The sequence below is a fragment of the Microtus oregoni genome, unplaced genomic scaffold (assembly GCF_018167655.1).
Source record: "Microtus oregoni isolate MIOR12 unplaced genomic scaffold, Mior012 000103F_ref0000194, whole genome shotgun sequence".
Taxonomy (NCBI): Eukaryota; Metazoa; Chordata; class Mammalia; order Rodentia; family Cricetidae; genus Microtus; species Microtus oregoni.
This window is the reverse complement of record NW_024544717.1, coordinates 3114921-3134073: the sequence shown is the minus strand read 5'-3', so window position 1 is coordinate 3134073 and position 19153 is coordinate 3114921. Positions and strand designations below refer to the sequence as shown.

The 19153-nt window shown below is 46.1% G+C and overlaps 1 protein-coding gene across 3 annotated transcripts in view; it reads left to right on the top strand.

The window, feature by feature from the left end:
* Window positions 1-16083, top strand: part of LOC121443245 (adenylyl cyclase-associated protein 2) — a 141533-nt gene extending 125450 nt beyond the window's left edge. For all 3 annotated transcript variants that reach the window (XM_041644927.1, XM_041644928.1, XM_041644929.1), the window contains 6 exons: window positions 4250-4439; window positions 5927-6099; window positions 7140-7263; window positions 7357-7439; window positions 11487-11627; window positions 14768-16083. In XM_041644927.1, the coding sequence (XP_041500861.1) occupies window positions 4250-4439; window positions 5927-6099; window positions 7140-7263; window positions 7357-7439; window positions 11487-11627; window positions 14768-14851 (795 nt within the window). In that variant the 3' untranslated portion in view covers window positions 14852-16083. The remainder of the gene's footprint in view (window positions 1-4249; window positions 4440-5926; window positions 6100-7139; window positions 7264-7356; window positions 7440-11486; window positions 11628-14767) is intronic.
* Window positions 16084-19153: the final 3070 nt, after the last annotated feature.

Here is a 19153-nt window from a genome sequence, read left to right as displayed (position 1 = left end):
AACAAAGCCTGTAGGGGGAGTGGGGAGAAGGAGGAGAGAAATCAAGGGAGAAACTTTGAGAAATACCCAGAATATCGTGTAATGTATTTAAGAGGACCATACCTCTAAGCATCCTATGGGTGCTTTGCACAGATCCAAAGCTCCACTCAAGGAATGAGTGGCATCTACATGCTAATATAGTAGTTTCCCAAGACCTCAGTAGCACCCAGCAGGGAAGGGAACCCTCTGCAGTGCCCTTCCCTTCAGGTTCCCAAGGCAGCACCTACCTCTTTGGAGACACCACCAGACAGGCCCGCCCCTTGGCAAGCTCTCTGTCTGTCTGTGCACAGACCCAACTCAAATCCTGAAGAATGCAAAATCTGCCCCGGTCCAGTGCCCTGTCCTCTGAACGTTCCCCATCACCACCACCACCACCATCAGTGCCTACAGCCTCAGTTCCCATTGCTGTCAGTGCACACCCCAAGCACCAGGCCCTGGTGATCTTGTTCCCATCTAGTCTGGACCCCCGGTATTTCATCTTTCCTGTTATGGCTACCTTTCAAAGGTAGCATGCTGGGGATCGCTGACTTTCAATCTCTAGTCTCTAGGACATCAAGCCCTCACCCCAGAACAACTTGAGTACTCCATCGGGAACCAGGGTCTGGGTGCAAGCGTGTCATTCCTGTCATCAGTGGGGACAGAGATAACTGAGCAAGAGGCCAGGTTTTCCAGAAGAATCCTAAAGCACAGCAAGACCAGTGTGGAAGATGACTTGATTCTGCAGTGCCAGTGCCAGAACCAAGAGGTCCTAATCTCCCCCGACCCCGGCAAACGAAGACCATCCCAGGCCATTCATAAGGCGACAACCGGGTACGAGTGAGAAAGACCCATGAGGCACAGTGACACACGCCAATGACCCTTGCACTAGGAGGACTGAGGGAAGAGTAAGAGGATGAGGCTAGCCTGGGCTACATAGCATGACCCTGTCTCAAAAAAACTAAGTCAAAGCTATTGTTCCTCCCAATACTTAAGTTACACATACTCTAAGCGGAAACCCATCAAAAACGCTATTTCATAAGGTAATCCATGCCTCTGGTCTTTGCTTTTTAATATAATATTTGTATTAGTCGTTTGAGAATTTTATACATGCTTGCAATGTATTTTGATCATATTCACTCCCCCCCACCACCACTCCTCTCCATAACTCCTCCCAGGCTCACCCTTTATCTCCCCATCCCCTCCCAACTTCTTGTGGACCAGTGACTTTAAACAAACAAACCCTAGAGTGGTAAAATGGCTCATACGGTTGCCAAGCCTGATACCGGGTTCCATTCCCAGGACTCCCCGTGACAGTAGCTGGAAAGAACCCATTCCTATAAGTTGTCTTCAAACTTCCACACGAACCGCATGGCAAACATGAGCACATGCATAAATAAGTAAGTGTAATTTTTTGTTAATAAAGCTGGATGTGGTGGTGAACACTTCTAATCCCAGATCATCACGGAAGGTGGAGGCAGAAAGATCAAGAGTTCAAGGTCATCCTCGGCAACCTTGTGAGTTCCAGGCCAACGTGGGCTGCACGAGACCCTGTCTCTGAAAAAAAAAAAAATCTGGATATAAATAAAGGATTTCTGTAAAGAAGACTTTAAAACACAACAGACATATGCAAAAATTATGCCTCTGGCCCTGGCTGCTAGTTTGTTATTGAATGCAAACGGCTTTTCAGAGTTCCTGCTTTCTTTTCTGCCAGGGGATTTCCGTACAGCCCAGGTCACATTGCCCTATTTAGGGTTCATCTCAGTCCATAGGACAGGGTGGTTGTTCCCACACTTATTTCCACACTGCACTCAGATAGAGCGGTGGACACACACGGGCACACACACACACAGGAGTGTGTAGCGTACCCTGCTTTCATTCCCCAGCTCATGTTTCTGCCACACAGCCTGAGCTCAGGAGGTTTTAACAGATCCGTAGGTACTTCAACCATTACAATAGATGAGAGCCCTGGCATGGAGCTGGTGGAGCTGGCATATGAGCCCTGGTGCAGTTGAGTCCTGACTGAAAACCTTTGACACCTGAGAGTCCTTCCTCAGAGCCCCGCTCCCCCAGCCGGCTTCCTCTCTCCTTCACTGGACATCGTGTGGGATGTCTTACTGGCTACTGCCCACTGGATGCCAGGTTATAGGAGGGCATGGAAGGCACTGAGGCTGTGGTCTGTAATGGCACAGAAAGAGAAGGCCGGCTAAGATAAGTGCCTCCCCTCCTGGGCTTCGGGGGCAGCCTGAAGAGATTGAATTCAGGGAAGGCCTAATCAGTTTGGTTTCAAGTCCACTGTTGAGTAAAGCCCCTGCATGCTAATTGCAAAGTAACCTTGGAAACCAGAGCCTGATACCCAGCGAATGATGTGGAAATGAGGCTGCACCTCAGAAGGGCACGTCCAAGGCAGCATCTCACAAGCCCCAGGCGTCCTTGATTCGGGAGATTCTTATTTTCCACATTCATCTCCGTCCACCCTCTGTCCGCTGTCACCGGGCAAACCGCATGAATGTGTCAGCGTCCCCAGAAGATGGGATGCGGTTTGTTATTGTTGTTGCTGCTCTCGGGCTCGGAGACTGAAGAGAGAAGTGTTTCCAAGGCAGGGCCGGCTTCCTTTCTCACAAAACAGGAGCCCTGCAAAGCTCAAGTTTTCAGAGGTTGGGGGAGGGGCTGCTCCCCCTCTGACTGCAGGAATAATGACACAGTTATGAGAGAGTAATATTTAGTGGCTCTCGGTGTCTCTCACCAAGGCCTGGGGTAGGGTTTGATGCGAAAAACTTGTCCTGCAAATCCTTTACTAGTCTGAGCAGTTCCTCAGCTTTCACCTCAGTAGCAAGATAGAAATCCTTTAGGATCCTGGGGGAGGAAAAACTGGCTGCTCTCAGGAGCTGTGAAATCCTTTTCTGCTGGATCCCAGAATCCTGACAGAGTCGGGGTGCTCCTCCTCAGGAAACAGAGAAAGCAAAAGTGCTGCAAATCCCAGATCTGAAGAGGAGGCTTCAGCCTGCTGAGGCTCAGACACACGTTCTGAATGAGAGGAGAAGCTTTTCTCCTCCCAGCCATTCTGTGCTGAATAGAGATTATGTAAGAACTCAAAATTAGCTGCCTTAAGAGATGACCGAGGATTAAAACTTCCTGACTTTGACATCTCATAATACCAAGTTGTTTATGAAAATGATATTATGCTGTTCTCATTAGCATTTAGGGCTTATATAATGTTTCAAGTTTTGTATTTTGGTATTGAAAACACACACACTGTTCTGTCTCTCCCAATTTCTTAGTTCTCCATTACATCCTATTTTGAGACAGGGCTTCACTATGTGGTCCAAACTTAGCTCCATATAGTAAGCCCAGGGTTGTCTGAAACTAGTCATTCTCCTGCCTCAGATCCTGAGTAATGAAATTCCTGACATGTTCCACTGCCCCGGCTCTGCCTCTTGAAAATTTAATTGGCTTCTAATTCCTTTTCATAGGTATATAGCCATATGTCAGTATTTACAAAGATTCTCCGTACATAAGAGTACTTGATGCTCTTCCAGACCCGAGTTCAATTCCCATGTCAGGGAGGTCACAACCGACTATAACTCCAGATTCAAGGAAGCTTATATCAGTAGATACTCACACACTATTACATATACCCAAACAGACATATATATATTCACATAAATAAGGCTGTTGCCTGTGAACCTTGACATTCGCAGAGCTGTCAGAGGGTCCCAGGTGCCTCTGGATCTGCCCGTCACCCAGGTCACAGATGGCAATTTGTTTGTCCTTGTTTGAGGCATGCGTATTCATGAAGCAAGTTTCAGAGAATTTTAGTGTCTCTTTACCTGCTCAGAAGTGCTCAAAAATGTCTGATAACTCTCTCTCTTTCTCTTTAGTGGTTGTGGTTTCCACTGTCCACAAAAAACAAAGTTAATTTTCTTATCCTTTGAACCACCTTTTCTCACCGTTTTGTAGTCAATGCTGGTTCCATTTTTAGCCAGAGCCTTGCACATGAATTTGGGACTGTGGACGTTTGCTGATGACCTAGTGGTGGGATTCCTACATATGCAGGGCCCACCCAACAGACTGTACGCTTCCAACACAGATCCCACCCTGATCCAGGGCCCTTCATACAGGCTCACCATGCTTGGTACTGCCACTGGGACCCGGTCGGAGAGTCTTGACCCCTGGACAAAATCCCAGCCAGACCTTCAATCTCAGCCAAGCTCCCATCATCTGTCTCCCACAGGGTCCTGTAGCATCCACAGCATCTGTGTTTTCCGTCCTCTCCTCTGGGCCTGGTCTCCCACCACCACCACCACCACCGCCTCCTCCTGGGCCACCTCCACTCTTTGAGAATGAGGGTAAAAGTGAGGAGTCTTCTCCTTCTCGCTCAGCTTTATTCGCCCAGCTTAACCAGGGAGAAGCCATCACAAAAGGTAAGAACGCAAGTCCTCGAAGCTGGCTCCCTCTTCCTCTGGCTCTAGACTTGGGTTCTCTAGGGCCCCCATAAAATGCATATCACTGCACCCCCATTAAGACACAGGGAGAGAGTTGCCTTTGGGAGGTGAGCACTCCAGGACATAGGCTCCATGGGCTACCTCATGGACCAGCAAGAAGAATTCAGAGACTCTGGGTTCTCAGTTGACCAATGAGTGGTCCCTCCTTAGCTCCAGTGCTTCCCCACCATCTTCCAAAACTAAGTCATCAAGACCAAATAAAATAAAGTTGGTGAATGGTACTCCTGTCCTGCAATATGGCAATTAGTTGATTTTTTTCGATGCAAATCCTTAAAATGTATCAGGATCAAAAGTACATGTATGCTAAACAACATAGTCACATTACCAAAAGGTGTGCTGTAGGTATTTCCCATCCCGTCCCTCCGCCCAACTAATAGGATTGAGGGTGTGGATGGGGCTGAGAGCTGAGAACTCAAACTTTCCCGATTTATCCCTGGCTCAGACCTGCTCTGCTGATTCTTCTGAAACTCACTTGCAAAGCAAAGGAATGGACTTCTAACTCTAAAGCTGCTTCCGGATTCTAAAAACTACTTACTGGGGTATCATAGCCTTTTAAACTATACCTAGAAAATTAGTTGGCTATGAGTAAGCCAAGAACCCTTTGGGGGTAAGATGGCTTGAGGGTCTGTAGGAATTTTTGTTTACTTTTTGTGGAGGGAGAGGGGTAGTCATTTATCTTCACTGTACCACCTTCTGTTTTAGTTTCTTTTTTATTGATTTCTATTCTATTATTCTGTTATATATTGCTATTATAAAATACCCTGATGTCAGTGACTCTAAGGGAGGGAAATTTCTATTTATTTATTAAAGATTTCTGCCTCCTCCCCGCCACCGCCTCCTATTTCCCTCCCCCTCCCCCAATCAAGTCCCCCTCCCTCATCAGCCCGAAGAGCAGCAGTCAGGGTTCCCTGCCCTGTGGGAAGTCCAAGGACCACCCACCTCTTTCCAGGTCTAGTTAGGTGAGCATCCAAACTGCCTAGGCTCCCACAAAGCCAGTACGTGCAGTAAGATCAAAACCCAGTGCCATTGTTCTTGAGTTCTCAGTAGTGGGAGGGAAATTTCTTTGGAGCCCAGGTTACAGTCCCCCAGTGTGGGATAGTCAAGGCAGGAACTTGAAGCAACTAGTCACATCCTTGTCAAGAGGAGAGAGAGAATAATCACACTCGTGCTTAGTATTCAGCTGGTTTTCTCTACTCTTTTATAGTCCAAAGTCCAAAACCAGGGCATGGTTTTGATGTCACCCATTTTTAAGCTGTTCCTGCATCAATTAAGGCAATCAAGACAACCCCCCACAGACATGTCCACAGGCCAACCTGATCTAGACAGTTTCTTGTTGAGATTCTCTTCCCAGGCGAGCCTAGGTTAGGGTAAGTGGACAACTAAAACTAACCACCCATGTTTCCTAGGGCTCCGGCATGTCACAGACGACCAGAAGACACACAAGAACCCCAGCCTGAGGGCTCAAGGACAAACTCGGTCTCCAACCAAAACCCACACGCCAAGCCCTACGTCTCCAAAATCGAATTCTCCTCAGAAGCACGCTCCGGTGTTGGAGCTGGAAGGGAAGAAGTGGAGAGTGGTGAGTCGGGCCCTGTAGCGCTTACTCTGATTCACGCGACTAAACCGACTCTAGACACCTAAGCAGCGACGACCACGTCCCAAAGACACGGGGACTCCTAGGTGACGCGCCACGAGAAAACCCTGGCTAGAGTGAGAAGCCAGGTGCTTCTGCGGGCCTGCAGGTTGCTTTCCAGTAGCTCCCGTGAATTCTTTCCCTCTGCTTTCTAGAACTGTTTTTTAAATATGGTAAAAGCGTGAATAACATTTACCATTAACCACCTTTAAGTACACATTCCAATGGTGTGGGGTGCGTTTACACTGTTGTATTTCCAGCCTCGGCATTCACCTCAGACGACCTTGCAGAACTCTACCCTCTACCCCAGTCACTGTCAGTGTGTTTTCTTCCTAGAAACGTGACTACTGATTTCCGGAACTTTTAATCAGACAGAGGAGAAACCATCACCACGTGGTGTTAGGAGTCTGTGCCTTGTGGTGAAGGACTGATTGTTTCATGCCCAGCCATAGGCCAATGCTGCCACCCCCTATTCTCAGGGTTAATTCTGTGAGCAGATCATAGATGCTTTGAATATGGATGTTAGCTAGAGTCTTTAAGGACCCAGAGAGCTTCCTTAAAGATGAAGGAACAACATCCCCGGAAAATTGTCAGGGCCTGGGTAGACACTGGAGCTTAGACCACTGTTTGGATGTCATCAGTACCATCTCCTGATGGACACAGCAGGGTCTGCTGCAGCATCAAGTGGAATGTCAGCCTCCAGGTCTCCATAGCAACCACACCTCTGCTCCAGCCCTGCCCTCTAGGAGGACTGCTAACATCTGACTCTTGGCAAACTGATAGCCACTTGTAAGCTGTGGTTCACCCACTTCCATAATTACAATTGACAGCTAAGACCTGGAAGTTTCTCCATAAGGAGAATGTTCTGGAAGAAAGCAGACTGGAAGGCAAGAATTCTGTCAAAGCCTCCAGCAGTGTCTACACTGAGTGGGTTCAGCCTCTATCTTTCTGTCTGTGTTTAACAACCATGTCTGCCTTCCTTTCAGGAATACCAAGAGGACAAGAATGACCTTGTCATCTCCGAGACCGAGCTGAAACAAGTGGCTTATATTTTCAAATGTGAAAAATCCACTCTTCAGATAAAGGGGAAAATAAATTCCATCACTGTTGGTAGGCGAAACTAAGGTTTTGTGTTTGCTGTGATGAGCTGTGCTACAGAAACACGCTATGCGCGCTTACTGGAGCTTCCCTTTTTTCTTTTAGATAATTGCAAGAAGTTTGGTCTGGTGTTTGATAATGTCGTGGGCATCGTGGAAGTGATCAACTCCAAGGACATTCAGATCCAGGTGAGTGGGCTCTACAGCCATACTCTGTACTGTCGTGGCTTTGCATGGGCCACTCATCTTCCTGCAGGGGACAGAGGAAGGGGCTCATTCCTCATGTCCACCCAGAAGACACCCGATTCCTGTTCTTTCTAAACACAGCTCCATCGTCGCCTCTCTGGGGAAGCCCTGCCTTTACTCTCAATCGCCGTTAGTCTGTCTTTTTTTTCTTCTCCCTCCTATTTTGTACTGAAAGAACACATCTTACCATCTCCATCTTAGGGATGGCTAATGAGCTGGGGACGTAACTCAGCAACAACCATGCAGCACACGTAAGACCCTGGGTTCTATCCACAGACCAAAAAAAGAAATCAAAGCCAGCTATACAACCTTTGGAGTTCTAAATACATTTAGCACCTGAATACCATATGCACCCAATAAATGTTGCCGAGCTCACGATTGGATGAGTCAGCTGCTATGGATAAAGTATATTGAGAGACGACCCTAGAATAATAATAGTCCCCTGCCAAAGGGAGTTTCCGCTATGTGGAAAATGGCCTTGAGGAAGAAGCGGGGGACATGTATAGAATGTAGATAATCAGAAAAACAACCCAGGGAGTAGGATTGGAATTGAATTTTCAGGAACAAGAGAAAATCTGTACTCCTTTAATAATGCTTACTTTATTAAATAGACTTTTGCAACATACAAAAGTCTACAGGACTTCTGACTTTGGGCCAAGTCCAACTTTTCTCATTGATTATACTATTGGCATATTGTTAATTACCCCTTACAATCTGGTGTTTCCTCATGATGACTGACAAAATTAGATTTCAGTTTTATAAATCTTTCTCTTTCCTGGACTTCTCTACATCCATGCTTTTAATTAGAACTCATTAAATTGCATATATAACATTTGTATATTTACCTTGTTATTTAAGAAATTGGTGTTGTTTAGGCCCACTGGATCTAACGTGTAAAGGAGCTGTACGTGCAAGACTGAGTGTATGCTCAAATATTAATGTGGGAGCTGTCATGAAAGTGGAACACTGGTGTCCCCGATACATCTTAGCGACATAGTGAGCCTGGCACATTCGCTGAAGGACAAATTGGCACCATGTACTACCGAATACCCCATCCATAGCCTCTGGCTGAGTCATCGGGTGTTTGTGTCCAGACAGTAAAGCTCTAGCCACAGGCTGAGGAAACATAACACATGATTTGTAGTGTCATGGTAATGGCAACAATAAAAAAATATATCTAAGTGTGCATCAACTGGCATATGAATAAACAAGTCTTTCTAGTTGAATACTAGTCAATAGTTAAAATGAATGAACTGTACGTGCAGGCGTAAAAACCAGGTGAATTTTTAAAAACAGGCAAATAAAGCCCTTGAGCAAAAGAGAAAGTTATAGGATGGCAGGGGCTGTGTGATATATCCAGTCATTAAAATATAGCAAGTGTGTGCAAACCAGTTCAACATGAAGCCTGACAGATCTAGGTGCCCTCCTGTACGTTTCGCCCAAAAGATAGATCATAAACAAAAACCAAAAGTCAACTATCAGAACAGCAAGGAGAGTAGTTACCGATGGGGAGGGAAGCAATGAGAAGGAAGGGGAGGGAGAGGGAGGTGGGAGACGGCACTCAGGGGACTTCCAGTGATACTGGAAGACTTTGGTTCTCAAGAGGAAAGCAGAACAGAAATTGAGTGTGTACTGCACACCTGTAATCCAGCACTTGGGAGGACTTCATGTAGTTAGAGGCCAACTTGATCTGTATAGCAAATCCCAGGCTAGCCTGGGCTGCACAGTGAGACCATGTTCAAACAACAAACAAGCCAACGTAATAAAGCCCAGTGTAATAGTGTACGGCTCACAGCACTTGGGAGGCAGAGGCAGGAAGAAGGGTCAGCAATTCAAAGCCATCCTTGGTCCCATTGCGAGTTCAAGGCCAACCTAGCTATATAAGAAAGGGAGGGAGGGAGAGAAAGAGGGAAGGAGGGAGAAAAGGAGGAAGGAAGGAAGGAAGGAAGGAAGGAAGAAAGGGAAGGGAAGAAATTGTCAAAAACACCGAAAAGGAAATAAGCCAAAATGTAACACTGATAAAGTTGTTGCAGGAAGTGTATGTATCTATTATTCTTTGTTTCCATGCCTGAAAACTCTTGTACCATCTTTAAGGATGTGAACCTGCACTGAGAACAGTGGCCTCTGGACGGATGAGCCGCGGGTTCCCTGTGTAGAGAAATAGAAGAAGCGATTCAGAGACAAGAGAAAGATGTTTGATTGAACACTTAGTGAAATTTTGGGTGATCAAACCAAGAGAGTTCCATTACCTAGTTAAAGTGCCCATTAAATTGTTTCAAAAGGGCCTGGGCACCACCGAAGCAGAAATCAGGTCGCCTGCCTGGGGCTGAGGCCGGACCGCCTGGAAGTGGCCATTAGCGATACTTTTAGAATGATGGGACTCTTCTAAAAGTGGCTTGTGGTCCTGATCACACAACTCTAGTACATCTATGAAATAGCATCCAATTTTACACTTAAGACGGGTGAATTACTGTATATATTTCACTACAATCATGTTATTTTATAAAAAAGAAAAAAGCTAAAGTTCATGTAATTTGGCCTAGTATTCCTATTTTTGGCCAGATGGTCTAGGAAAATATTCAGATTGGAGAAGGCAGACAACAATAGTCAGTGGAAATTTCTTAAGTTGTTAGGAAGAAATAATACTCGTAAGTCAGCCCTCTAGGACGCATGGCAGTGGGGCTTTCCCTTTGCTTGGCTGGTGGGATTCGTGGTGTTCAGAGCTGGAGTTAAATGCTTTTCATCATTGTAGCATAAGCAAGTCTAGAAATCATCAAAACAAGACTACCGGCACATTTTAAAACACATACATGTATAAACATGCACACACACACATGTACACACATATCTGCACACACTATTTTATTTCAGGCAGAGCCCTGCTTTTACTTACCTGACCTTGAGCTACCCCACTTTCTCTACCTTTCTCTCGGTCTGGGGTTCAATTCCAACTCAGTATCCAGTTTCTATGGAGCAAAAAGAGGAGAAAGAGAAAAGCATGGTGGCCCGGCTAGACACCCCACCCCCACCCCAAGGAATTCACTAGGGCACCTGTACTCGTGACACAATTTGTCCCTTTGGTTTGCAAACTAGCCTTTTCTTTGGGTTGAAAGGAGAGATGTCTTTATTGCTTTAATTACCATTACAAGAAGAAAACTTCTAGAGTTCTAATAAGGTCTTTGGGGGAACCATATATCCCTGTGGACATGGGGGGGGGGCAGGTCTGGAAACTGATTGTTGGAGGAGAAATTCAAAACTGGTCTGCATTTTTACCGGACTTCGATATTTGTAAACAGTACAGGGCTACAAAGCGCCGACCCCTCTTGCGCAGGGTCCTGGTTATCTATGGGAATGTCCTTGTGTTATCTTTGGGAATGTCCTCCATTTGAGCTTGAAACGAATACATTCTGAAATACCTAGACACCTTTCTCATTTGAACTTCACCTTCAGCCCCAAGATTCTTACTCAGCAAATGACTTGCATGAGAAGAATGGCAGAGTCCCCTACTTATTCTGGAGTTTGGGAACAATCTACTTGGCTTCTGTTCAAAATTAATCTTATTGTGCAGCACCTGTGTGCATACTTGTTTCGGCCCCAGGCTCACAGATAACTGTCAAAACTTAAATTTTAAAGCAAATGAATCCTGTTTCTCTTATCGTGAAATCAGATACACATTTCAGAGTCACTAACCAGGTTGCCAGGCTTTTCTGAACGTTTTAGCTGCTGCTTCCAAATTAATCCCTTAATTTCATCTCAAGAAAGAGACCCTGAGCGTTTAGGATTCCGTCTTGTATAGTCCTTTCATTGTATCCCCAAATGACACCTATCCTGCTCATAGACAGAGAGAGAGAACACACTGCCCATGAGTCCTAAAACTTAGTTTAGCTGAACTCACTATAGCTGGAGGAATTCAGGAGAGTATCTTCTTGGGTACATGCTCATTTTTATTTTGTTGCTTTGGTCCCTTCCGCCCCGCCCCCCTTATTTCAGGTAATGGGGAGAGTGCCAACAATTTCCATTAATAAGACAGAAGGGTGCCACCTGTACCTCAGTGAAGATGCGCTAGACTGTGAGATCGTGAGTGCCAAGTCATCTGAGATGAATGTCCTGATCCCTCAGGGTGATGATTATGTAAGTACCTTCCAAAAGCCTGTCCAGAAACGTCACGTGTAACGGTCACATTAGCATTCTTGGAGAGTGGCTCGTCAGCTACTCTCTAACAAGCGTAATCTGTAGACAGCTTCACAGGCCGGTAAGGGAAATGGAGAAGCACCTTCCGTGTGGCCCCTCTCCTGTTAGCTCCTGTGTTTGTGTCTGGAGACTCTTTGCTAATCATTACTGGAATGAGCCAGCTCTTTGCGCCTGAGGTCCTTTTCTGTAGGACTAAATGTTTTCCTTTCCTCTGATGGAGGTAAACAAATGAGGAGAGATGCTTTGGGGGTTGCGAGGAAGGGAGGAGAAGGAATACAAGTACACCTTCATGCTTCTGAAGCCAAAACTGTTATGATCCTCTTAACATAAGGATCTGCTGGGAAGCTTGGTAGAAAGGTGGGCTCCAAACCCTGGAAAAACCTAGGGCTGGATTCAGGAGCCTCACAGTGGGGCTCGGAATCTGGGTTCTTCATGTACGCTATGGGGGCACGCATGGCAGAGGAAAACGTCAGATGTCAGTCCTTGCCTTCCACTTCATTTGAGACAGGGTTTCTTGTTCACTACTGTCTAAGCCACAGTTCTAGCTTCTGTGAGTTATCCTCTCTCATCTCATCTGAGAAGGGCTTAGATTGCAGGCATACAACGTCACAGGTGTGCAACATAGCATCTGCTTTATGGATGGGTTTTAGGGGCTTCAAACTTAAGTCCTCCTGCCTAGACAGACAAGCACCTTGCTCATCTCCCCAGCCCCAAAATCATGTTTCTCAGCAGGCTCCCAAGTAAGTTCTTATACTATCAGCCCATGGAATTCCTCATTTGGAAACACTAGCCCAAGTAATTCAGCCAGAATTTTCTTTCTTCACATCTCCCCAGTGAAGCAGCTTCTAAAGGAAGCTTCTCTCAGAACCACAGCTTCACACGTTAAAGCTGAGTGAGACTGAATACATCCCGTTTCTTTGGAGTCTGAAATATGGCATCTCAGTTTGCGGTTGTTGCTGCAGGGAAGCAGGAGGAGAAGAAGCACATGGAGAATGCTAACTGTGTGAGGCAGGAGGAGGCAGCAAACCAAGAGCTTTAACGAGCATGCCTTGCGGAGAGGGGCCATGCCAGCCAGATGGGTCAGTTAGCAGCTCTCTCAAGAGCAGTCAACAGACAGGTTGATTTCCTTAAGCAGAGATTATCCACACCCATCCAGGCTTGCTTCAGCTCTACCACACCTACCACATGCTGCAGCCTAGAGTTCCTCATCCGAGTTTCAGGCACGATATTTTGCAAACAATGGACGTTGATTCGCCACTTTGGGTACAGAGACTGACTTTAGGGTGGATAAGCATTCCCTCTTGGTCTCTCAGTCAATACAGACGGGGAGCGGAGTAGAACAGCTGACTATATACTGAGCCATCCCTGGTCTTTGCAGGAATGTAAGCAGAACGTTCGGCTGTAGGGGAACTGTACCAACCATGACGAGCAGTGGGGTTTGGGTGAGCACTTCAGACTCACTGAGCTGGTCTCTGAGCCTGCTACCAGGCATCTGCCATTGTTAAAGATGTTCAGGTGGATTCCATTATGGAGCCCAGATGGAGACCCAGCAGCTTAAAGAACGTCTATAATCAAAACCTAAGCTTTTGTACTGAAATGTAGTCTTGCCTGTTTGGGTCAGTGGTATTGCTCCCTCAAGTTGTTGGATCCTCTTTACACATTTTCCAGCCGGAAGTGGGAGGGAGCAGTGCAGACCCTGCCTTGGATGTTAGAATGTCGGACAGTGGACATGCTTCATGCTGATAGAAACCAACCTCCCAGAGAAGAGCGGTGGATGTATCTTTGTCTTTGATGCTGCAGCATCTTACTATCAAAGGGCCTCTTCATGATGGCACATGCACCTAGCATACAGCAGACCCTGGACTCCGTGCCCAACTTGAGGTCTGTAGCATACCTGAGAACAAAGCCAAGGCTTTGGTTACACTTGAAGAAGAGTGCCAGAAGTGATACCAGGCACACACATGCATTAGATCATTCAAGATATTTCTACTGTAGGTTAAAGACCAAGACATACATTTATAGTCTTAGTACTTGGGAGCTTGAGGTAGGAGAATCATGAGTTCAAGGCCAGCTGGGGCTACATAGCGTAAGACCTCATATCAAAAATCACTTGATTTTTCTATTGAAGCTCTCATTCTAGAATTCCTTCATTATTGCAGCAAAATAAGTAAATAAATCACTTCTCAAGACTGTACAGGAAGTCTAGTGAAGATAGAAAAGCTAGAGCTGAGGGGCATGAGTGAGTGAGTGAGTGAGTGTGTGTGCGTGCGTGCGTGCGTGCGTGCGTGTGTGTGTGTGTGTATTCTCATGCCCGAAGAACACTTTTACAGTGTCTCAAAGAATAGACAAGTTTGGGCTCCATTCACACACTGATGTCCCCTGAGAGTCTGATGACCAGAGCTTCTTACTCTCTTCCCCAGCCCTGCCGAATCAGAATTAATAAAATCATGGGATGATTCAGGGCATGTTCAGGTTTGATGGAGAACAATGGCTAAGAGAGACTGGCTGGGCTTATACACTGACTGTTCTGTTCATTGGTGCTGCCATCCCAGGCCAGTTGCTGAACATCTCATCTCAAGCCTCCACTCCCTGCAGGTGGCATCTCAGTAGCACCAAGCTCATGAGGCCTTTGGAGATCACCTGAGTTTGGTGTCTGGTTCTCATAAGAATGCCTACTTTGGGCTCGGGGTATAGCTCACTTGTAGTATTTGCCTTTCATGAATGAGGCCCTGGGTTCTACCTCTGGCATTACCTTAACCCTCGGCCATGCCTGTAATCCCAAAACTCAGGATCAGATGTTGAAAGTCAGCCTCACTCAAGTACATAGTGAGTTCAAAGCTAGCCTGGCTGCGTGAGACCTGTCTCCAAAAGCAAGCCTGGCTCTTTGTAAATACAGTCAGGATGACCCCGGCATGCAGTCACAGAACACATGGGTCTGCATGTGACTGGGACCTCTCAAAAGGTGTAGATCGGGATTTGATGCAGTTTTTCTCACCTACCAGATGACATCTGTCAGCCTTCCACCTGTTTGCAAAAGGAAGCTTTCACGTAAATAACTCTGTCTTCTCAACTTCTTCCAGAGAGAATTTCCAGTTCCTGAGCAGTTCAAGACTGTATGGGATGGATCCAAACTGGTCACCGAACCTGCAGAAATCATGGCCTAACCTGCAGGAGCTGTCCTTCCCTGAGTCTCCTCTAGCAAACAAGCAGAAGCAAGCAGCTGCTAGGAACTAGACGTCACCCTTGTCCCTGCCTCTATGTCAGCCTCCCGCCCTTCTGTGCTGTGGAAGCGGTGTCTTTCCTGGCTCGCTTTTGTGGGCATTCGGAAATATTTAGCATTAGATCATGATTTGTGTGTGATTTTAATTCCACATGACCGCAGCAGAGTTAAAGGAGAAGGAATTCTGTTCCCGTCGTATCCTGAACACCGTAACTGACAAGTAAGATCCCTGCTCGTGTCTTCGCTTAGGTTTAGCTGCTAGTTGAAACATGAAGCCTTAGAGAATCGATGTGTGTTTTCACCTTATGGACAAGCTTAACATGATAAAATAGTCTCGTGCCCTGAAAAGTATGACTCTATTTTTAATTTTTACATGTTCACCTTTATCAGTGTGACTGTCCTGTCAGCATGAACACATACTTCAATCCATGTTTTTATAAACACACACACACATACACACACGCAGGAAATTCCAAGGACCAAACTCGGTTTCTTGGTCCTGGGAAAGACAATATACCCTTTGCAATTTCAGAAAAACAAAAGAAATTCTAACTTTTCACCTTAAATATTTCCCGCCGCAGCCCCTGAAAACTCTTACTTGTCTGACGGTCCTGAAGCCAGAGGGCGGGAGGGGACGCGGTCCTCATTGCGCTCTATAACACCTTGCAGCTCTGCTCCGAGAATGGCTCAGCCTTTGCTTTCCAGTTTCCAAGTCGCTCATGTTAGCCAATGCCCCATACAGTCTCTAATGCTTGTTAGAGATCAGCTCCTTTTCCATCCGCGAGGCTCGCCATGCTGAACGCCAGGGAGCCAGGCGATTGCTTCTTGCACTGTTGTTTGGCTCCGCTCCGCTTCTCTAGTCTTGGTAGTCCGTGCTTTTTCAAGGGAGCAGCGACGCTTCTCCGCATCTTCTCTGCAGTTTCTTGGGTCATATTGTCGCATGACGCTTTCGGAACCAATAGGAGCGCCTAGATTGTGCCGATGAAGGCCTCTGCATATCATTTTCATTTTTTTAATTGCTTCTATATCCATATAGTATTCAGATCACTGATGTTCGTGTATCAAAAAGTTTTGCTATAAAAGTTCTGTCCTTACGAATAAAGTTGTGGCTTTAGTAAATATCATTTTTGAACAGTAAACTTATACTAAATAAAAACTAATTGTTTAAAATACTGAGATGAATTCTGGGTGGTTTCATTGGTTGTTGCTTGCATGCTTGCTCGTTTCTTCATTTATTTGGGGTCATCCCCGGATACAAAGTGAGACACTGTCCAGAAAAAAAAAGGTTACAGGGCCAGGGAGAGCTCAAGGGATGGAGGTGCCTAATGTCAAACCTGACACCCTGAGCTTGACCTCCAGGAACCATGTGGTGGAAGAAGAGAGCTGACATATGCAATTTGTCCTCTGTCTCTACATGTTCGTCATGAATATGCATGCCAGCACACACACACACACACACACACACACAGTGCACACATAAGCAAAAACAAAATTACTTTTAAAAAGTCAATATGTAACTGGAGACATGGCTCAGCAGTTAAGAGCTTTGCTACTATAGTAGAGGACCCAGGTTCGATTCCAGCACCCACATGACAGATCAAACCACCTGTAACTCCAGGTCCAAGGGATCTGACATCCTTTTCTGGCCTCTGTGGGCATCCGCATGCATGTAGTACTCTTGCACACTCAGTCACACACATACACATAAACTTAAATTTTTTAAAGTAAAAACAAAAATCACTCTCAGAATGCTACATATTAGCATTTAAATGGCCTTATCTGACCAGTTTTTTAAAAAGAAAATAAGTGGCCGAGAGTCAAGCATCAAGGGCCTTCCGTGCCTCCTTAGTGTTTCAGGATGAAAATGAAAACCCCAAAGCAAGGCTTTGTTGTAAACCCTGTCCTGGATAACACTGCCCCCAACCCTGATAGACTGTTTCTGAAAAGTCTTCCCTTTTACAGCGAGACCTCTTGAGGTGAGTCGGTTCTAAGTCACATGTCTGTGGAAATGGTAGGGAACACGTACCATGTGGCTCCTTTATTCCTTCACTCGTGGAAGTGTCTACTTCATCTTCTTAGACAGCATGACTCTGTCTCAGGAATGTTGTCGTTGTGAAGAGGAGGAAGCTGGAATCCAGGGGCACTAGCGCCTTGCACGAGGAGAAGCAGCAGCAGGCCGAGTGGAGGCCGCCTCAGCTCGCTCCAGCTGCGATTCTTTGCTCCGCCTGGCCCCTCTCTGGAGTGCTTAGCAGTCACCAAATCCAGTGGTTCCTTCACACTCATCAGTGAAGTTCTAGATACCGGCCTGTCCTGTGTGCGAAGTGTCCCTGCCTCCTGTCGTCCCTACCTCTTTAGCTACTCGATGCCCATTTGTCTCTCTTCAGTTCATCACCTGTGTAGATGATTCTGGCGTCTACGTGCATCTGGACCCATCTCCCCAGATCCATATCCGCTTGTCCCAACCTCTCAGCGTGGCTACAGTCACACACATTTCCCCACAGTTATCCAGTCTTCCTCAGCTACGTCTCCAGTTTTCGGCCCTGCATGAGCCACTTGTTTAAATACGTCATAAGAAACCATTTCAGAAGGGTGCGTTTATTTTGGCTTCCAGTTTTAAGGGACACAGTCTATCTCAGTGGGGAGGGTGTAGCAGGAGGAATGTGAGGTAGCTGAACACTTGGCGGAGAGCTAGACAGGAAGTGGGCCCTGGCTATCAAATCTTGAGGACCGTGGCCCACAACCCCTAACGATGCTCCTCTCCCTAAAAAGGTTCCATTACCTTTAAAATCAGCATCACTTAGTGGAGATGAAGTGTTCAAACATTGGAGTCTGTGGGGGCATTGCACACTTAAACCAGAAGAGGCCCCTGATACTTTCCGTCATAGAGTTATAATCGCCCATTTCCAGTGGTAGGACACACGGGTAGGAAGTGAACAGGGGAAAAACAGTTCAGTGTTCTTTCTTTAATACAGTGTTTGAGAGAACTCCAGGCTGAGTTCCATAGCCCGTGCTGGGCCTTGGATTCACCGCAATTCTCCCACCACAGCCCTGTGAGCACGGCGGATGTCGGCACGAGCCATCATGGCTGGCTCATGGTTCAGTCTTAGATGTGTGTTTTCAGGATACCTTTGTGGCATACAGCTGAAAATGTCAGCCAGTAAATAGATGCAGCTCAAAAGTCCTTGTCTCTGAATCCAGCTCCTCAGGAATCATTTCATGAGCTGAATATTCCCCAAATGAATCTCATTAAACATGCTTGTTACAAAGAACTCATTTGAAAACGTTGGGACTGTCTGTTCCACGGTAGGTACAAATGCAGTTTTGACAGCCATTTTGAGGGCTTTTGTCCCTGCAATGGAGACACGCTGGTTTTATAATGTTAGCCTTCTTGAGCACAGTTCAGTAATTCTAATTCTGTGCAGAGTGAAGTGTCTGTCTGCTCTGCTTGTAGGAGAGAAACCAGCCCGAGTCACCCCACCGATGTTCACTCGGGTCGCTCCAGATGGCTTTTGTTCCTCTGTTTGTTTAGTAACTTGGCACAGAATAGACAAGGAACAAAGGGTAATGTTTGCCGAAGAGAATTTGTGTTCGGGTTTCCCTCCACACAGTCTGGTTTCATAGTCTAAGATAAGTTTTTGCCTAAAGCTGCAACTTTAGATGTTTGGGATCCGAGCCGCTTTCTTTCATTTGAGACTTTGCATTTTAGAAGCAGTGTGTGGTGACACAGGCCTGGAATCCCAGCGCTTGGGAGGTAGAGGCAAGAGGATCTGGCTTTCAGGGTCATGGTCAGGTCCCTAGTGAGTTCAAGGTCATCCTGGGCTACAGAAGTTGTACAAAGCGACAACCAAACCAAAAAAAAAAAATTAAAAAAACACTTTTAGGACCATCAGTCATAATTTTTAAAAAATGATTCCTCATTATGACCAAAAGAACCAAATGAAAGATATGACCCTTACTAAACCATAATGCCAATTTTTAAATTCCATTTGCCAACATTACATAAAAAAATATTTTAAAAAAAATCAGATAACCAGGCAGTGGTGGTACATGTCTTTAATCCAGCACTTGGCAGGTAGATCTCCTAGTTCGAGGCCAGCCTTGTCTACTAAGTGAGTTCCAAGACAGCCAAGGCTACATAGAGAAACCCTGCCCTGAAAAGCAAAATAAAATAAAAAAAATAAAACTCAGCTAATGCTGAATGTTAAGTCTGGAGCATAGCCCCCAGCCCCTGGCATCCATCCCAGCC